This window comes from Ailuropoda melanoleuca, chromosome X (genome assembly GCF_002007445.2).
Source record: "Ailuropoda melanoleuca isolate Jingjing chromosome X, ASM200744v2, whole genome shotgun sequence".
Taxonomy (NCBI): domain Eukaryota; kingdom Metazoa; phylum Chordata; class Mammalia; order Carnivora; family Ursidae; genus Ailuropoda; species Ailuropoda melanoleuca.
Window position 1 is genome coordinate 93209486 of NC_048238.1, and position 17649 is coordinate 93227134.

The following is a 17649-nucleotide window of genomic DNA, read 5'->3' on the forward strand; positions in this document are numbered from 1 at the left end:
GATGTTTCAGAGAGAAATGAAGTAAAGGAGCCACTGAATCCTTTTCCAGAGTGTGTGCACTACTGGACCCATACCCTTTATGCAAGTGAGATGTATGTTCTTCACTGTGAACATGAGCTGGGACTTCTTTACTTTTTTATTCCAGCCCACCATCATCATGAGTAAGTGTGGTGTGAGCAGCCTGCCTCGGGAATCTGACAGGCTTAACAAGTCCCCTTTACTCCCCTGTAGAAGACAGCCTCAAGGATGGGCCATGGCTAAAGTAGCTGCTGCTAAAGTCCCCGACTCTGATGCTGCATGTAGCAGAGGTACGCTTAGGCAGCCCTAGAGAGTCTTATTTCAGACTAGCCTTGGGTCTTGGTTCCTGCAATAGGAATGATCTCACTTTGTCTTTGTGCTCTGCCAAGTGAAGATGGAGGGAGTCATGGGCCAACTAGGGGCAGAAGAAGTGAGTACAGTTGCTAGAGGGCTCACGTGGGCAGATGGAAGCAACAAAGTCTTTCTATACCTGTGACTCCCTACACACTTGTCTCTCAGGACTCCTGTGGGCCACAGGTCCCACACCATCCCTGGCTTGCTAGCTTGAGAACACTGCAGATTCACTTTCTGAACACTGATCACAATGCAGTGTTCATCAACCTTAGCCAACACAGGCTGACGGACTGTACAAATTTCCCCTGCTATCTCAAAGTAGTGTTCCTATGAAACCATCCATAAGCTGCAATGATGTAAATCAAAAAAGCAATTACCATTTCATAAAAGCGAAAATCCTCTTCAGATTTCTTTCACTTAGCGAAAACAGGTACTAACGTAGGTCTTTTGTAAAAGCGAAGTGGCATAAAGTGAACTTTCGGATAGTGGGAGAAACCTGTATTATGACCCTACTTGGTTCTGTTAGGTGAGCAAGAAAGAATCCAGTTAGCACTGTCACATCCCCTCTTCTACTATCCCACTCATGGAACCCAGAGGTTGACTGACTTGCCTAAGGTCTCAGGGCTAGTGACAGAACCAGGAAGTCCGGTTATCCTGACTTAGCTGCCTAATAAACCAAGTTGCATTTTCATGGTCATATTTCTTACTAGCATATTGGGTCAGAGGTTGGAGAATACTGGCCCACGCTGTTAAAACAGCAGAGAGGCAGACACCTTTGGCCCCTTAGCTGAGATTCAGAGTAACATCCCTGCTAGTGGTTCTGTGAGCATCTCTTAGCCCTGGGGTTTCTAGAATGGTGGTGATCCTGGGTCAGCATAGGAAGTCAGAGCTGCCAAAGGCTGGTTCTAGGCCTTAAATGAGGAAAGATGTTTATCAGAGAATCAGCCCTTTCACTGTTCTTTGTACTGTTAAATTAGTGGAAAGAATGTTCTTTCCCAGAAGTCTTATTATAACTAGTATTCTTAGTGGCCATATAGAGTCATCATGGCATCAGCGCAGGTCTAGAACCCTCTGTTTAATAGCACAGGAAATGACGTAAAACATCTTAGAAACATTCTCATTTAAAATGATTACAATAAAAAGATTTGTACTGGAAGGGGAGTGTTTCAGTTACCTAGTAAATTCACTTAAATTCTCAGATTTCTTTTCTTGCTGAATAAAGAAGGCGTGATTGTAATGCTGGCTTTACCAAGTGTGCCGTGTGTGTGAGAGAGAGAGGGAGAGAGAGACAGGAACAAGAGCTTATTATGTGAAAAACACTGAATTCCAGGTTTTTCTCTTCCAGACTATATGGTTCTGGTCTAGAGGGTAGAACATGTTCATTAATGTATTAAAACACACCCACACTCTTGATTCTTTGAGCTTCTTTTCAATATGTTATATTCATCCTTGCATACCCTATTGGCTGGCAGTGTTTTGGACAGAGTAAGCACTTGAGCAACCTGTGAATTGAAATGTTGAGTTTCAAGTCTTGAGGCCCAGCCACAGGAACACAGTTTTACCGGTGTGGATACAAAACTTTTTTTTTTTTTTTTAAAGGGGATAAGACAGTGTCATACTTTGTTTCTATTTTTTTTTTTTTTTACCATGTATAGAATTTGTTGCCTTTTTATGATTCCAACCACACATTGGACAGATGTCTTTAGGGACTTCTCTCCAACAAGTCCCAGATCCCTTTCCTGTGGCAGAACTGAAGGTTTGGAGACTAACATCTTGTGAATAGCATTTGGCTCATTTTCTCCTAAATGTGGTACTTTGTATTTGCTCACACTGAAGCTCATCTGTTACTTCTTCACTTGAGGTACCTTCCTGCTATTTATGCACTGCCTTAGAGTTTCACTATTTTAAAATGGGCTAAGAATCAGTTTCTCCATCATTTATAAAATTTATTATTTAAAATATATTTCTATTGAATGAACATATATAGAGCTTACTATGTGATGGGCACTGTTCTAAGTAATTTATAAATATTAACGTTTTTACTGAAATTAATCCTGGCCCCACTTTGGGGCATCTCACTTTATATTTCATCAACCTCGAGACTGTGTGTATAATTTAGGAAGAATGTGAACTTGGATGGAAATATTTCACTTAGATTTTCACTAACCTCTAACTGAAATGTACCATTTTCTTCCATTACAAATGTAGGCAACAAAGTACAGAGGGATTCACGGTATCTGTGACTTTTTCACCAGTATCACAGATACAATTGTGTCATAAGTTATCCCAGATTTCTTGAAATATTTGTGTTTATCGCTACTTCAAAATTATAGTAGTTATTAGGCCTGTCGTTATGTATTGCTATTTAATGTGTTAAAGGAGCACATAGGTTACTATATCACAAATGTGTTTTGGTAACTATTATTATTTCAATATACTTGGTTTCCTTTACATTTTTTTCATGCATTTAAAAATGTTATTCTCATAAGGGGTTCATGGACTTCACTAGACTTCCTAAGGGGTCCATGGCACTAAAATTGTGAAGGACCTCTACACCCATTCTCTCAGCCATACTAGGAAGAGCCTGAAGATGAAGTGGCAAAGATATTGGAAGAACTCGGGCACACTGCATTTTAATCCCAGCTCCACCATCCACTTAGTTGTGTGGCCTAGGGTATGGCTCCCCATCTTTCTGGCACTTGTTTTCCCTAGCTGCAATAATGTTGAGAGAGCCATTTACCCCTGCTAGCTCACGGGGTGTTGTGAAGATCAGATGACATAATGTCTGTGTACAGGATTGCTCTGAAAACACTTTGAAGCATGATATAAGGTATTTGTTGAGGAATATTATCGAGTTTAGATTGAAGAGGTCTGATGATCCAGAGGGCTATTCATCAGACCTGGAGTGAATGCAGTTAGGTAGAATACTCTTTAATATGTTGTGCATCCCATTTTCCATCAAAGATCTGAGATCATCTTCACAAAGCTCTGCACTTAGGTCTGAATGCTCACATTTGTGTATAATCAATTCCTTTTCCTTCCTTCCACTGCCCCAAGTAATGGCTCCAGTATGCCTTTGACACCACCCACCCAGATAGAAAATTTAGGGAAGCTGAGATCTGCAAAGCTTCCTGTCACACTGAAAGAATAGGATGATGTTATGGACCTTGGGATATGGAAGAGAAGATAAGGCCACTCTGGCCTCCTTGTCAATGCGATGTGGTCTGCCCTGTGAAAACAGAGGGTAAAATTGGGAGGATACTGGAGACCATAAGATACTAGAAGGCAGTTTCTTCCTTATGTCAAGCTTGGGCCAGGCATTACTTACCTTTAATGGAGTGTTGATCAGTAAAATCTAAATTTCTCTGAGCCAACAGGTCTCATTCTTTTTTTTTATTGTTATTTCTAGTATAGTTAACATACAGTGTTCTATTAGTTTCAGGTGTACAATACAGTGATTCAACACTTCCATTCAATGCCCAGTGCTCATCACAACAATTGCGCCCCTTAATCTCCATCACCTATTTAGTTCATCCCCCACCCACCTCTATGGGAACCATCAGTTTGTTCTCTACGGTTAAGAGTCTGTTTCTTATTTGCTCATTTTTTGTTTCTTAAATTCGACATATGAGTGAAATCCTATGGTATTTGTCTTTGACTGACTTATTTCACTTAGCATTATACACTCTAGCTCATCCATGTCATTGCAAATGGCAAGATTTCATCCTTGTGGGGGCTAAATAATATTCCATTGTATGTATATACCACCTCTTCTTTATCCATTCATCTTATTGATGGACATTTGGGCTGCTTTCATAATTTGGCTATTGTAAATAATGCTGCTATAAACATAAGGGTGCATGTATCCCTTTTAATTAGTGGTTTTGTATTTTTTGGGTAAATACCCAGTAGTGGGATTACTGGATTGAAAGGTAGTTCTATTTTTAATTTTTTGAGGAACCCCCCATACTCTTTTCTACAGTGGCTTTACTAGTTTGCATTCCCACCAACAGTGCAAGGGGGTTCCTTTTTCTCCACATCTTCACCAATGCTTCTGTTTTTGATTTTAGCCACTCTGACAGGTGTGAGGTGATACCTTATTATAGTTTGGATTTGCATTTCACTGATGCTGAGTGATGGTGGGTATCTTTTCAAGTGTCTGTTGGCCACCTTTAGGTCTTCTTTGGAGAAATGTCTGTTCATGTTTTCTGCCCATTTTTAAATGGGATTGTTTGTTTTTTGGGTATTGAGTTATATCAGTTCTTTATATATTTTGGATACTAACCCTTTATTGGATATGTCATTTGCACAATCTTCTCCCATTCCATAGGTTGCCTTTTACTTTTGTTGATGGTTTCCTTCACTATGAAGAAATTTTCTATTTTGATGTAGTCCCAATAGTTTAGTTTTGCTTTTGTTTTCCTTGCCTCAGGAGATATGACTAGAAAGATGTTGCTATGGCCAATGGCAGAGACCTTCCTGCCTGTGCTCTCTTCTAGGATTTTTGTGGTTTCAGGTCTCACATTTAGATCTTTAATGCATTTTGAGTTTATTTTTGTGTATAGTGTAAGAAAGTGGTCCAGTTTCATTCTTTTGCAGGTAGATTTCCAGTTGTCCCAACACCAAACCCAAAGACTGTCTTTTTCCCATTTGATATTTGTTCCTGCTTTGTTGAAGATTAATTGACCATATAACTGTGGGTTTATTTCTAGGTTTTCTGTCTTGTTCTATTGATATATGAATCTATTTTTGTGCCAGTACCATACTGTTTTGATCACTATAGCTTTGTAATATAACTTGAAGACTAGAGTTGTATTTACTTTTCTTTTTCAAAATTGTTTTGGCTATTCAGGGCCTCTAGTGTTTCCACATAGATTATAAGATGTTTTTGTTCTAGTTCTGTGAAAAATGGTGTTGGTATTTTGATAGGGATTATATTAAATGTCTAGGTTGCTTTGGGTAAAACAGACATTTTTAACAATATTTGTTCTTCCAATCCATGAGCATGGAATGTCTTTCCCTTTCTTTGTGTCATCTTCAATTTCTTTCATCAGTGTTTTATAGTTTTCAGAGTACAGGTCTTTCACCTCTTTGGTTAGGTTTATTCCTAGGCATCTTATTATTTTGGTGCAATTATAAATGGGATTGTTTTCTTAATCTCTCTTTCTGCTGCTTCATTGTTGGTATATAGAAATGCAACAGACTTCTGTACGTTGATTTTGTATCCCAGCAGGTCTCATTCTTAAGTTACCCTGTGGTCCTATGGGATTTCTGACACTAGAAAGGTAGCTCTGCTGTCATCAAAGTATTGCCAATATTATTATTAGTTGAATAACAATGATAGCTATTTTTTGAACACTTATTTTGCCAGGCAGAGTTAGTACTGGGCACTTTACATTGAGCAGAGCCTCATGAATGATACTTTCAGGGAAATATGCTTAGATTTTCACTTCATAGATGAAAACCAAAGGCTCGGAGAGGTTAAGTGACATTGTTAGAAGGTGACCTGAGGCACCATGGTATAATAGAAAAAGAATGAATTGAAGCCAGACAGATTTGGGTTCAAATCCTGGGCTTTATCCCCACTAGCTATATACCTTGGGCAAGTAACTTAACCTGAGCCTTTTTTCTCCTCTTACCATATTTCAAGCTTCTTAACACTAGTGAAGCCTTCCACAACATCCCCCCATAGCACCTTGTACGTGACTGTGTCATTTAGCAGGCAACCCCACCAGCATGTAAACTCTTGAAGGAAGAGGTCATGTTTTGTTCCCCTTTGAATTTCTAAGACCAAGAGTTGTACATATCAGGTGCTCTAAATGGCATGTGAATGAACAATGTGGGGCTTATGGTAACACCAATTAGGTTGATATGAAGGATAAATAACATATTGGAGCAGTAGGAAATTTTAAGTTTGCAGTTGGACAGACTAAGATTCAAATCTCATCTCTGCCTCTTAGAAACTTACGCAAGTTACATTACATCTCAGAGACTCAGATAAAACCTAGGATAATATTATCTACCATTCACAATTGTAGTAAAAATGAATAAATCTCTCTCTCTCTCCTTTACTAGATAGATAGATAGATGATAGATAGATAGATAGAAGATAGATAGAGATACACACACACACATATCACTGGTAAGTTGGAATCACTAATCAATGTTAACTTTTATTAGTGCATATGAATGTAGTTTGTATAGAGTGCTACACAAATACTCATTTAACAAACATTTACTGAGCACCTGCAATGCACCAGGTTTTGGGATGTGACACTGAACAAGACAAATGAGGACCATACTCTCCTTCCTAGAATTTACACTCTGGGACTGGATGTGGGGGGTGCATGGGGGCACAGAGAATAATAATTCTGGTCTCAAGAGTGAGCCATCATTACCATCTTATTCACACCATTGACAGTTGGTCAACATTGAATATTTTTCATGCTGAGCTTTCATGGTCTTGGCTACGGGATGAAGGATTTAAGTCCAGTGTGTTAAAGCCTGCTCTTCTAGCTCCTTGAGGGCAAGCACCAGGCACACTCGTTTTGTGCACCATAATGCCTGGGGGGGTTGCTGGGCCTGAATAAATGTTTGAAATACTCCACAATTAGTACTGGGCACTTTATGTTGAGCAAAGCCTCATGAATGACTCCACAATTCTAGGCGTGAACACAGAAATATTTTTCTTAAAGTGAGGGTAAGGTCATAGCTTATAATTCTTTTTGGCTGAATCCTAATCATAACTCTTTATTGTGAACTCACTATGGTCCAGGCACTGGCTGGGCAATTTTCACATGCTATCTTGATGATTCTTTACCACCACTATCAGGTATTATTTCTCCTGAAATTTACCCATAAGGAAATTGAAGCTCTCATTGTGTCCGTGTAACTTGACACACAGGCAGGAAGTGACTGTAGGGGGCAGGACAGCATAATAGGCGCTCAGCAGATGGGAGCGATTGTGGTGAAAAGTGAATCTGGGTCTGAGAGATGGTCCAAGACAGCTAAGAATCCCAAGGGCTTACCCAGTTCCAGCAGGTGAGTCAAAGGTCTTGCACATCTATGCTGTCTTTTCAAGGGATATAGTTTATTCTGCATTCTATGAAAAACATACAGTTTTCGGCCCAATTAAGAACAAAACTCTGTATAACCAGAACATAGGTAAGTGCTTAGTTTGCTCTGAAAACTATTTCATTTTCACTGAGAACATTTAACAAGCAACTTGGTAACATTAAAGAATCAGAACTATAGATGTCACAGGACTGGAAAGAGAGATAAAACAACCATTTGTAAAATTTAAAAATGCTTCTATTCATTATTATCTGGAAAAATCTAACTATTGGATCTCCTAAAAATAACAAAACAGTAATACTTCAAAATTTAAGCAGAATAAAGAACAATAGATAGAATAAATAGCACTGAGCAGTTGCAAGGCAAAATAGCTTCATTAATATATTTCTATAATGGATGGGAAGAATTGTGAGATGGTATGTGCTGCAATTTGATTATGTAATATAATGCAAATGGATTTTATTTTTACACATTATGACAACTTTGGACTAGCATAGTAGTCAGGGTTCGCCAAAGAAACAGAACCAGTCAGATGTGTATACACACACACACACACGCACACACACACACACACGAATTTATTTTAAGGATTGGCTCATGTGATGGTGGGGGCTGGCAAATTTGAAATTTGTAGAGCTGGCCAGTAGTCTGGAAATTCTGGCAGGTGTTAATGCTACAGTCGTGAATCCAAAGGCAATCTGGAGGCACAATTCCTCTCTCCTCAGAGGACTTCAGGTCTTTAATGGACTAGATGAGGTCCAGCCACATTATGGAGGACAATCTGCTTCGATTCAAAGTCTACCAGTTTCAATATTAATGATACCTTTTCAAACATACCTTCACAGCAACGTCTAGACTGGTGTTTGATTAAGCAACTGGGCACTATAGCCTAGCCAGCTTGACACACAAACTTAACCTTCACAACCAGTGTATTCAAGCAGGCTGGGAGGAGTACACCTGGACTCAACTGGCCAGCATAATAGAAAGAGACCATTTGTAGCACAAGTTGATTAAGTGAAGGACAGCAAGAGGCCTTGGTGTAACAGTTGCTGCTTTAAAATCTGTTGTTTTACAATTTCATGGTATTTAACTTATTTAAATAAGAAATAATTGATCAGTGGCAAATTTCCCTTGATTTCAAAGATGTTATTAAAATAAGGCGTTCCAGAACCTCTGAGACTGACAAAGCCAAGGCTTCTGTAGCGCAGAAGCCAGCGTGGCTTCAGGGAGGAGGCTAGAAACAGAACTGTAGCTCCCTGCTCACGCCACAGCTGCGTGCTTCAGGGGGAAGCCAGCTTTCAGCATGACTGAGCGGCTGTGGGGCCCTATTGCTAGTTGTCAAGGCGAAGGTTTAGCATCTTCTTTCAACATCCTGGTAGTCCAAAGAAGAAATCGAGATGATTCACTAAAGGATTAGAGAACAAGTAATTCAAAACAGAACACCAAACTGAGGTATAAAAAAGGAATATTTATCTTTGAAAAATACAACTTTGAACACTACCGGCATCTCATTTACAAAGCATTTTCCTGAAATACTCTTCATTGGCTTTGCTTACTTAGTACATTCTTTTACTTTGAATCAAGACTCAAGGGAGGGCATGCTCGTGTTACTATAGGCACTAGCAACACCACAGAAGAAAGGATCATCTGTGCCTCAGGATAATAGCCCCAAAGCCTCATCCTTTCCCTTTCGTTTCCATCAAGCAGGACTTCCTGACTGGTCCACGTACACTCCGCCATTGCAAACTGCTGGTGGGCACCACAGAACTGGAGGTGCCCCCAGCCATCAGCGCTCCAGGCAGAGCTGAGCTATTTGCAGGAAACCTCACACACCCGGGCTCATTCATTACCAGGAGTGTTCTACTAACACTCATATCAACTGTTTGCAAACATTCAGCTTGAAGTGAACATAGTATTTACAGCAGTACACGGTTTGCAATTCAACACGCTGACGGCAGAAGAAAAGGGACCAACAGACTTTGTAAGAAGGCCAGAGGGAAGGCATATTAAAACGAATCCCTTCTGCTAACATGTGTGTGTACATGCATGTGCACATGCGCACACGTGTTTTAATTCACAGAAAACTAAACATGCCCTCCTTTAAAAGCAGACTATTTACAAGGTGATTCTGAATAGCACATACACATGCCAGTCATACTGGACACTTGCTTTCTGTGAATACATCTAGATGTTTTTAATCTGCTATATTAGAGAAAATAACTTTGGAACATTTGTCAACTTTTGGTTCACAGTAATTTTGCAAAAAGCCACAAACCATGCTTTGTCTTTTAAAAGGTGAGCCTGGTCAGGCACCTTCTAGAAGATGCTGTGTTATTCACTTACTGGCTTACTGGGGATCGGAAAGACCACATCAGTTATGGAGTACCTAGTGCTCCTCTCGTTCCTCTTCCCAGTAGCAACATTAATCTGAAGAGAAGTTTTGAAACACAAATCACATACAAATCATCAAAACATTTCAATTAACAGTGTTTAAAAAAATACCAAACTCTAGGACAGTAGTACAGACACTGAAAACACCCCAAATACTCTTTAGCCTCAGGCCTTTTTCAATATCACTAATAAAAGAGACAAGCCACTGACAGAATGGGAGCAAATTACAGTGCTTGAGGGTCTGAGTCCATTTCTTTTTAGGGCCTGTAGCTCGAGGTGCTGCTCTAGGATCCTTATTTTAACTCAAAAGATATTCCGGGAATGACCCGGCAAATTTAAAGCACTTCCCACTTGAAAACCATTGCGAATACAAATCACTTTCTCAGCATGTCCACCACACATTCATCTGCAGAAGCCCAGGCTGTCAGGCCGTGGCATTCAGGTCAGTTTCAGGCCCTCGAAGCCACAGAACTTCCACCTCTTCTCCAGACTGGCTCCGACCCCGGTCATTTCCTGCCTGAAGGTGTGCTGCAGCTTGCTCATGAGAGACTCCACATCGCTGGTGCAGATCTGCGGGCCAGACAAAGGCGCTCCACTCAGAAGCAGTTCCACCCTCCACACACGGCCCCCCGTGCTTCCCTTGTACGGATTTTGTAACTGCTGTATGTAGGTAATAATTTACATACAACAAATTCACCTACTCTATGTGTAGAGTTTGATGAATTTTAGAACATTTATTTAATGGGGCAACTCTCACCACAATTTAGTTTTAGAACATTCTATCACCCACAGAAGGTTCCTTCATGCTCCTTTGCAGTCAATTGTCCCTCCCAATCCCTGACTTGGATTTTTTCACTGTGGTTTTGAATTTTCTGGAAATTTTATATATGTGCAATCATACGATATATATATAGTCTTTTGTAACTAGTTTCTTTCACTTAGCATGCCATTTTGGGGATTGATCACCATCGAGCTTTTAATGAAAAGAGCTGGTGTCAGTTGTGTGGACGGGCTTGGGTTTGCAGCCAGCCGAACGACAGCTGATCAGTGCTGCTGCTGTGTGCAGGCCAACTGAAGCTGCAAAGCCTTTTGGGAGGGGAGGGAGGCAGGGCAGAATTCTTCACACATGCATTGCTTTACAAAGGAAAAATGACAGAAATAAGGAATGCCCTATATTCCTACTTCTGTGCATTGTCTCCCTCTCCCCACTTCACACACACACACACACACACACACACACACACACACACACAGCAATATAAAAACAAAAATCTTCGGACCCTTTTAGGACTTGTTTCAGGTGGCCATCTTGACATGAATAGCAACCTTCCTAACTGTGAACCCGGCACTAGGGCTTGACTGAAGAGCACTAGGGGATCCTGAGAGAAACCCTCAGTTGCCACAACACTGAATGTTCCTGAAGCTGGAGCCTCCCCCCATTCTGTTGGCCTCACTGCAGGATCTCTTTGGGAGGCCCTGTCGCTACTCTGGCAGGAAGTTGCTCAGGAGAAAATGGGCTGAGAATAGGAGTGAAGTCATGCTTCCTTCCCACTGCTAGTAGTAGACGGTAGCCAGTTAAGTGAAAAATGCACATCGCAGAGCATCATACAGAGTCGAATCCCCATTCCAAAACATAAATATACAATGTTTATAGATGTATACATACAATATAGGTGCAGCATATGGTATGGAAAATGGTCTGAAAGAAGATATGCCAAGCTGTTAACAGTGGTGATCCTGGAAGGGTGGGGCTGGGTCACTTTCCCTTTCCTTTCACTGGCTTTCTATGTTGCTTACATTTTTAACACAAAATGTATGCATTATTTTTTTTTTTTTACAATTTTTTAAAAAAAGGACCAGACCATTTTTACTGACACGTAGTTCAATTTCATACCACTTCAACCTACCACTTAGTTCTGGTGCTCACATTTGATCCCTCCCTTTGCTGCCAAATGGGCTGTTTAATTGCGGAATGGTATCACTTCCCAGAGCTCAATGAGGGGGGTGGGCTGACTCGAACTAAAACAAATGCCAGGAGGACGATGCATCACCAGAGCTGGATGCCCACATGCGCAAGTGCCTCTGTTAAGAGGACGTGTGCTTAAATGGCTTAACTTTTTGGACATCCAACTATCAGGAATCTGCATTTCAGCGGCCACGTCTCAAGAGCCCCAGGTCCTGTGAAATAGTGAATAAAATCTACGAGCACGTTTAACTGAATGTGGCTTCTGAAAAAAAATCTATCTTGAGGTTTTTTATTCTGAGGGGTCGAGAGTCCCCTCCTCCTTCTATGAGGCATCCTTGACTTTCTAGGGAACTAATACTTACCCTTGCCCCCAGTGCTTTGTGATCCCCCCCCCATAGAACAGCATCCTGGGAAGGAAGCGACCCATGAACAGAACTTGAGTCCGTGTCACAGACTTGCTGTCTCCCCTGTTTTGTTTTTGCCCCTGCCTTGATCATTTCAACACAGGTAATGACAGTGGTGACAGTGATGGCTGGAGTAAGACTTCTGAACATTAACATTTGCTAATGGTTAAAGGCCTGGTACAAAAGTTGACTGGTGAGAGATAGTGGGTCACTTGCAGCTTATATAGAAATTAAAAGAAAGGAGGAAAATTCTTCTAAAATGTATCTTGGAAGGAGGGTGGTCAACTCATTCAGGTTTGCCCACAACTTTCTGGTTCTGGTACTGGAAGTCATAAGTCCTTGGAAACCCCATAGTCCCAGGCAAACGGAAGCAGACGGTCACCCTACTTGTGAGAGAGAAGCTCTGCACTGCATCGGAGTGAGAATAGGTGAGGGAAATTTTCTTAGAGCAATTACTAAAGACTTACTTATGCTTGAAGAAAGTACCCTCCGGCCCCGTGCATGCCCATTTCAGGACCCCACGTACCTTATTGTCTAGACGGTGCAAGTAGGAACAGATGTATTCAATGCTTGCTCCAAATGGATGGACATGAAGAAATGTGGAAATAATCCCTATAGTGACAATACCATGAAGGTTACACTTGAGCATTATATACTTTGAGATGAGAGCTAACTCACATGTACCACATACTACATACTGGGCATTATTCTAAGTTTATATACATTTTATTCATTTAACCTGTACAACAACCCACTGCATATATTGCTTCTCACTACACTATATCACATGGAGAAAAGCTGGCATTTGAGGAGTCACTTCCATCATTCATGATGGCAAAAGACCATTGGAGTTCTACATTTCACAATGAATTTAGAATTTTATAATGAATTTAGATTGTGTTGGCTTTTTGCAGTTCTTCTGCACAGTCTTTAAATTGGACTTGAGCTTCTTATGCATTAATAGTGTCTTGCTGTTGTGGTAAAAGTACAAATCAGGTACCTCGCCTGATTCACTTCATGCCTCTCACAAGAGAATCTGCTGATTATATTTGGTTTTATTCTGTGAGTAGCTCTGTAAAGAAAAGCCAAACATTTCATTCACTCAAGTGGTCACTAGCATTTGTTTGTGCTTAGAGCTCTAAATCTCTTCAAGTAACACATTTTTTTTAATAGAAGTTTACAGCCTCCAGGAATGTGCACAATTTTTACTCAGTGTCACTATGGGGTGGATTGGTAGCTATACGTACTGCCTTGATTGTTCTGGACATCAGGTTAATTGTTCTAATACTTCTTTCTCTGGCAACAGGTAGAACATAAATTGTTCAAAGGCCTACTATTTCTTTCTTTAAATTTTTTGAATTCCTCTCCTTTCATAAAGTCTTAAGTACATCAAATAGACCCAGAATTGAGTTTGCCGAGAACCGCCAGGAAATGAAAGCTAAATTTGGTTTATAGACTACAACCTGTCTATTCCTTCAAGTGACTGATAAAGAATATCACAAGTTTGAGTTGTAGCTTGAGGTTCAAATCGGTTCTTTGTGAAAATCCTCCAAATATCAGAGGGCAAGGAGGTGGGCTGGGGGATCCAGGAGGAGCTGATGGTAGAGTTCAAAATCTGTTGAAAATGGATACTATGACTTATAACACTACGTGATGCTTAAATGACAAGGTAAATTGAATTGCTGTACACTGACTCAAGCTGAGAAACTTAAATTCTAAAAAAGACAGTTCATGTCCAAAGGAATTCTAGGTGCTATGGCCAAGACAGGCTGTCTGTCAAATGCTGAGAAATAACTCCATAGGTTTCAAAACACTAAGCAGTTTCTGTAGATTCATACCCAAAGAACCAATTTAAAAAACAGATTTTCCTTTCTCTCTGTCAGCCCAAGACTATATTCTTTAAAAAACAAAACAAGAAACACTTAAGAATCTTTGTTTCTAGAACTATCCATTCACAGAGGCTTCCTTCTATCCCCAGCTCTTCTCTGACAGGTCTCCCTGTTGCCATGCCAATTTGTTAAAGAACTTTGAGTTGTAAAATGGAAATAAGTTGTCACTTCTCTTGAAGACTCAGTGGCAGATCCCCTTGTGCATCTTTATTAACATATCAGAGTGCTAAATCTGACTACAATATCCATTACCAAAGAAGGCAGATACATCTTCAAAATATGCAGAAGCCAATAAGTGTGGAGAACTTCTGGGATTGGGGTGGGCCACTGTGGGGTTCAGCTTCCTAGAAGGCTGCTGGGATTATCTGTTGAGGCCCAGTATCAGCCACTTGGAAATGGCCGAATATTTTAGGACTTCAATCTGCCACTGTTCTCCAAATGGAATATCAAGTCAACAAGCATTTGTGCAGAATACTGGGAGTGCAAAATGGTTCTCATTTTACTGAGGGCTTCCTATGGGCTGCACACCGTGCTAAGGGATTCTAATGAATTATCTTATTTAATACGCATAGCTGCCCTTTGATATAGGTAATATCATTCTGCCCATTGTGTAGATGGAGGAACTGAAGCTCAGGAAGGAAATGGTAGGGTCTGTCTGACTCCTCAACCATGTGTTTTATCTTCCCTCTTATCTCATCAGAGCCCACCAGTGTCCAACATTCCACAGAGAGCCTCCTGAGTCATCTGCCAGTAACCTGAAAAAAAATTTCAGAGAGGCATACACACTTCCTCCAGAGGCTCATCTGGGAAAGCTCTCTGCCAAACAGCGTACGCACTATAACCTTGAGTGGAAGTGAGAGGGCTCTGCTATCCTCACATAGAGATTTAAAAAAATGTACAATGTGTTTCTCCAGCAGACCTTCTCTTGTGCTTACACCCACACATTTGATGTGGCAGCAACCCCGGGAGCTTGAGGAGGACTGGGAGCTGCTGTTACCATTTCTATAAAGTCTATACTTATCCCGTCATCTTCAGGACTCTGGGTCTGTGCATTGTCATGCTTCATTAATGCCTGACGGGTATATTCATCTTAGGTGAAACCCTTCCCCCCTCCACCATAGTCAATACATTGTATGTGCGTGTTCCTTACCCACGAGTAGAATGTCACGTTCGGATTTGATAGGGCTGCTGTTCAGGGTCTTCTCAAGAGGGTAGTCACTGTCCTGGCTCGATGTACACAGTACAGAAGCACAGCTTTCCTATGGGAATAATATGCTTCCTGGGTCAGTTCACCTTAGTGGGTAACAGACTTGGATTCGATTATGCAACAGGGAACTTTTTAAAGTAGTACCCCAAAAGCAATACTGCATAATTTTGATGATTGAATGGGAGAGAAAATAGCATTAATTTATGCAAAAGCATCACAGATCATCCCAAACTTCTTCACATGGCTCCAAAATTTAGACATTCATCTTTGCCAATTTTTTTTCCCGCCTTCATCATTCTTGGCTCTATACAGATAATCTGAAGAACCAGATCCAACATTTCCTGCCCACTAGATGCCAGACACTGTTAGGTATGTGTTAGCTCCATTCTACAAATGAGTAAAATGAGGCTCAGGTAAATTAGGTAAACCACCCTAGATCACATTTCTAGGATGTGGTAGAGCCTAGATTTCATGCCAGGCCATCCACTGTCAAAAGGACTGTTCTTTTTAATTTTAGGTCCACAGTCTGCTAAAGGCAGGCCCCATCTCTGAGTGGGGAATCTATGTTGCTAACATACTCTCAGATAATCAACTGTTGGCTTTTGAACTAAAAATTAGAGCTTCCATTTATTGACTATCAGCTCTCTCTTCTGTCTGATAAGGACATTATCAGTTAGGATATTCCTGACTTCATATCCGGAAATGACCATAACCAAAATATCATTACTCAGTGGCCTTCTTTGCTGTTGAAAGTTCTCTCTTTCTGAGCATAGCAGGTATGTTTCATAAGAGATACTCAAGTGAAATTCATGACCAGCAATCAAACTGAAAAATACATCCAGACCTTTCATGGATGTTTCTCTCTTTCAGCACTGAGAACATCTTTTCTGTATTATAAACATGAAGGAAGTCCCTTGAGAAGAACGAATAAAAGGAATCACTGCGTCCAGTCTTACTGCTATTAGAAAAGAAAATGTTGGGGAAATGCTCCTAGCAGGGGCAGATTATGGCTGACTCAAATGCTTTGTCACTTCTTCCCTTCCACAAGCCCTCAGACAGGTGTCCTTCTGTTTTCTTTAAAGATGCCTTCAAAACTTCCAGGATGTTGCCCCTGAATGAAATGAATGGTCTATGCTGCAAGACATGTCGTTTTGTGGATTTACAGGCTTCCTGGCTATAGTCAGAAGGGAAGCCTTTCTTGATGACCTACTCAATCTTTGGCCTTTAGAATCCAATCCAGGCATCATGCCAAGTTTGATTTAAAATACTTGTTCACTTCTAAGCCATGGGTTGTACATCTCCTTCTAATCCCCTTAAAACATTAAATGATCCAGTAAGCCATTTCTTAAGCATAAGAGTTTAACAGATTGGGGCTGATTTAGGATGTATAGGCATCCTGAGAAGCTTTAGCCACCTCGAATAGAAATTTAGCCTTACTGAAACCTGACTTCAATCTTATTATAGCTGGCATTTAAAAAAATAGAAGGCATACTGAAAAGATGTTTATCACCTTGAATTTTACTGGTAGATTCAAAGAGCTAGCTCTTTCTGCAGTAAAACAGACAGAAGTCACATTGTTATATTGCAAAACACTGACAATAACTCACACTGACAATAACTCACACTACGGTTTACTGTCAAGAAACCCAAACAAAAACAAAAGAGATCCCTTCTCACCAAAACTTACTGCCTTCCTTTCAACCTGGAATTATTTTTGCAGTCTAACGTAATGGTACTTTGCTTCCTAACCTAATTGTGTCAGGTTGAAATATTTGGTCACAAATCAGCTTCCCACAGAAGATCAGTTTATAATGAACTGTCATGACTTTCTCTGAAAGAAACTTTGCTTACAGTAACAGGAGAAAAACATTCTGACTCACATTTTCCTGACTATCAGTTGGCTCTCTTCCTTATCCTCTTTAGCTGCCACTTCTTGATATATTCAGGTTCAGGATGAAAAACAAACTAAGGCACAATACATTAAGTTTCTTCTGTGCCATTTGACCTCTTGCTTCTTTAAATGAAATACTTTATAAAGCAGAAAGCAGCTTACACTAAAATGCTCAAAATGCCCTTACATTAAAAATGCCCTTTAATTTGTGATGTCAATCCTAAAGAATGATTCTAAGCATAACGTCATTAGCATAACCTCATGTCTATCGATAGTCTCCTGGTTACGTACTCCATTTTACACAAGAAGCAAAATGGCTATGTAGCAGCTTTGAGCCATTTTTGCAGCTCTGAAAGTATAGGGAAATTCCTGCTACACAGAGTAGCTTTGGCACTTTTCAATTAAATGCTTGATAAATGAATTTCTCTGGGATTATGCTCGTTTTTTTTAATAGC

The 17649-nt window shown here is 40.4% G+C and overlaps 1 protein-coding gene across 11 annotated transcripts in view; it reads right to left on the reverse strand.

Moving 5' to 3' along the window:
* Positions 1-7079: 7079 nt before the first annotated feature.
* The window catches only part of ENOX2 (ecto-NOX disulfide-thiol exchanger 2), a 258701-nt gene continuing 248131 nt past the window's right edge, over positions 7080-17649 (reverse strand). For 10 of the 11 annotated variants that reach the window (XM_011224118.3, XM_034649149.1, XM_034649154.1 and 7 more), the window contains 3 exons: positions 15247-15355; positions 12734-12819; positions 10276-10407 (listed from right to left, as the gene is read on the reverse strand). In XM_011224118.3, coding sequence (XP_011222420.1) covers positions 10276-10407; positions 12734-12819; positions 15247-15355 — 327 coding nt within the window. Of the gene's footprint in view, positions 10408-12733; positions 12820-15246; positions 15356-17649 lie in introns of all 11 variants that reach the window. The other variant, XM_034649146.1, reaches the window with a different exon arrangement.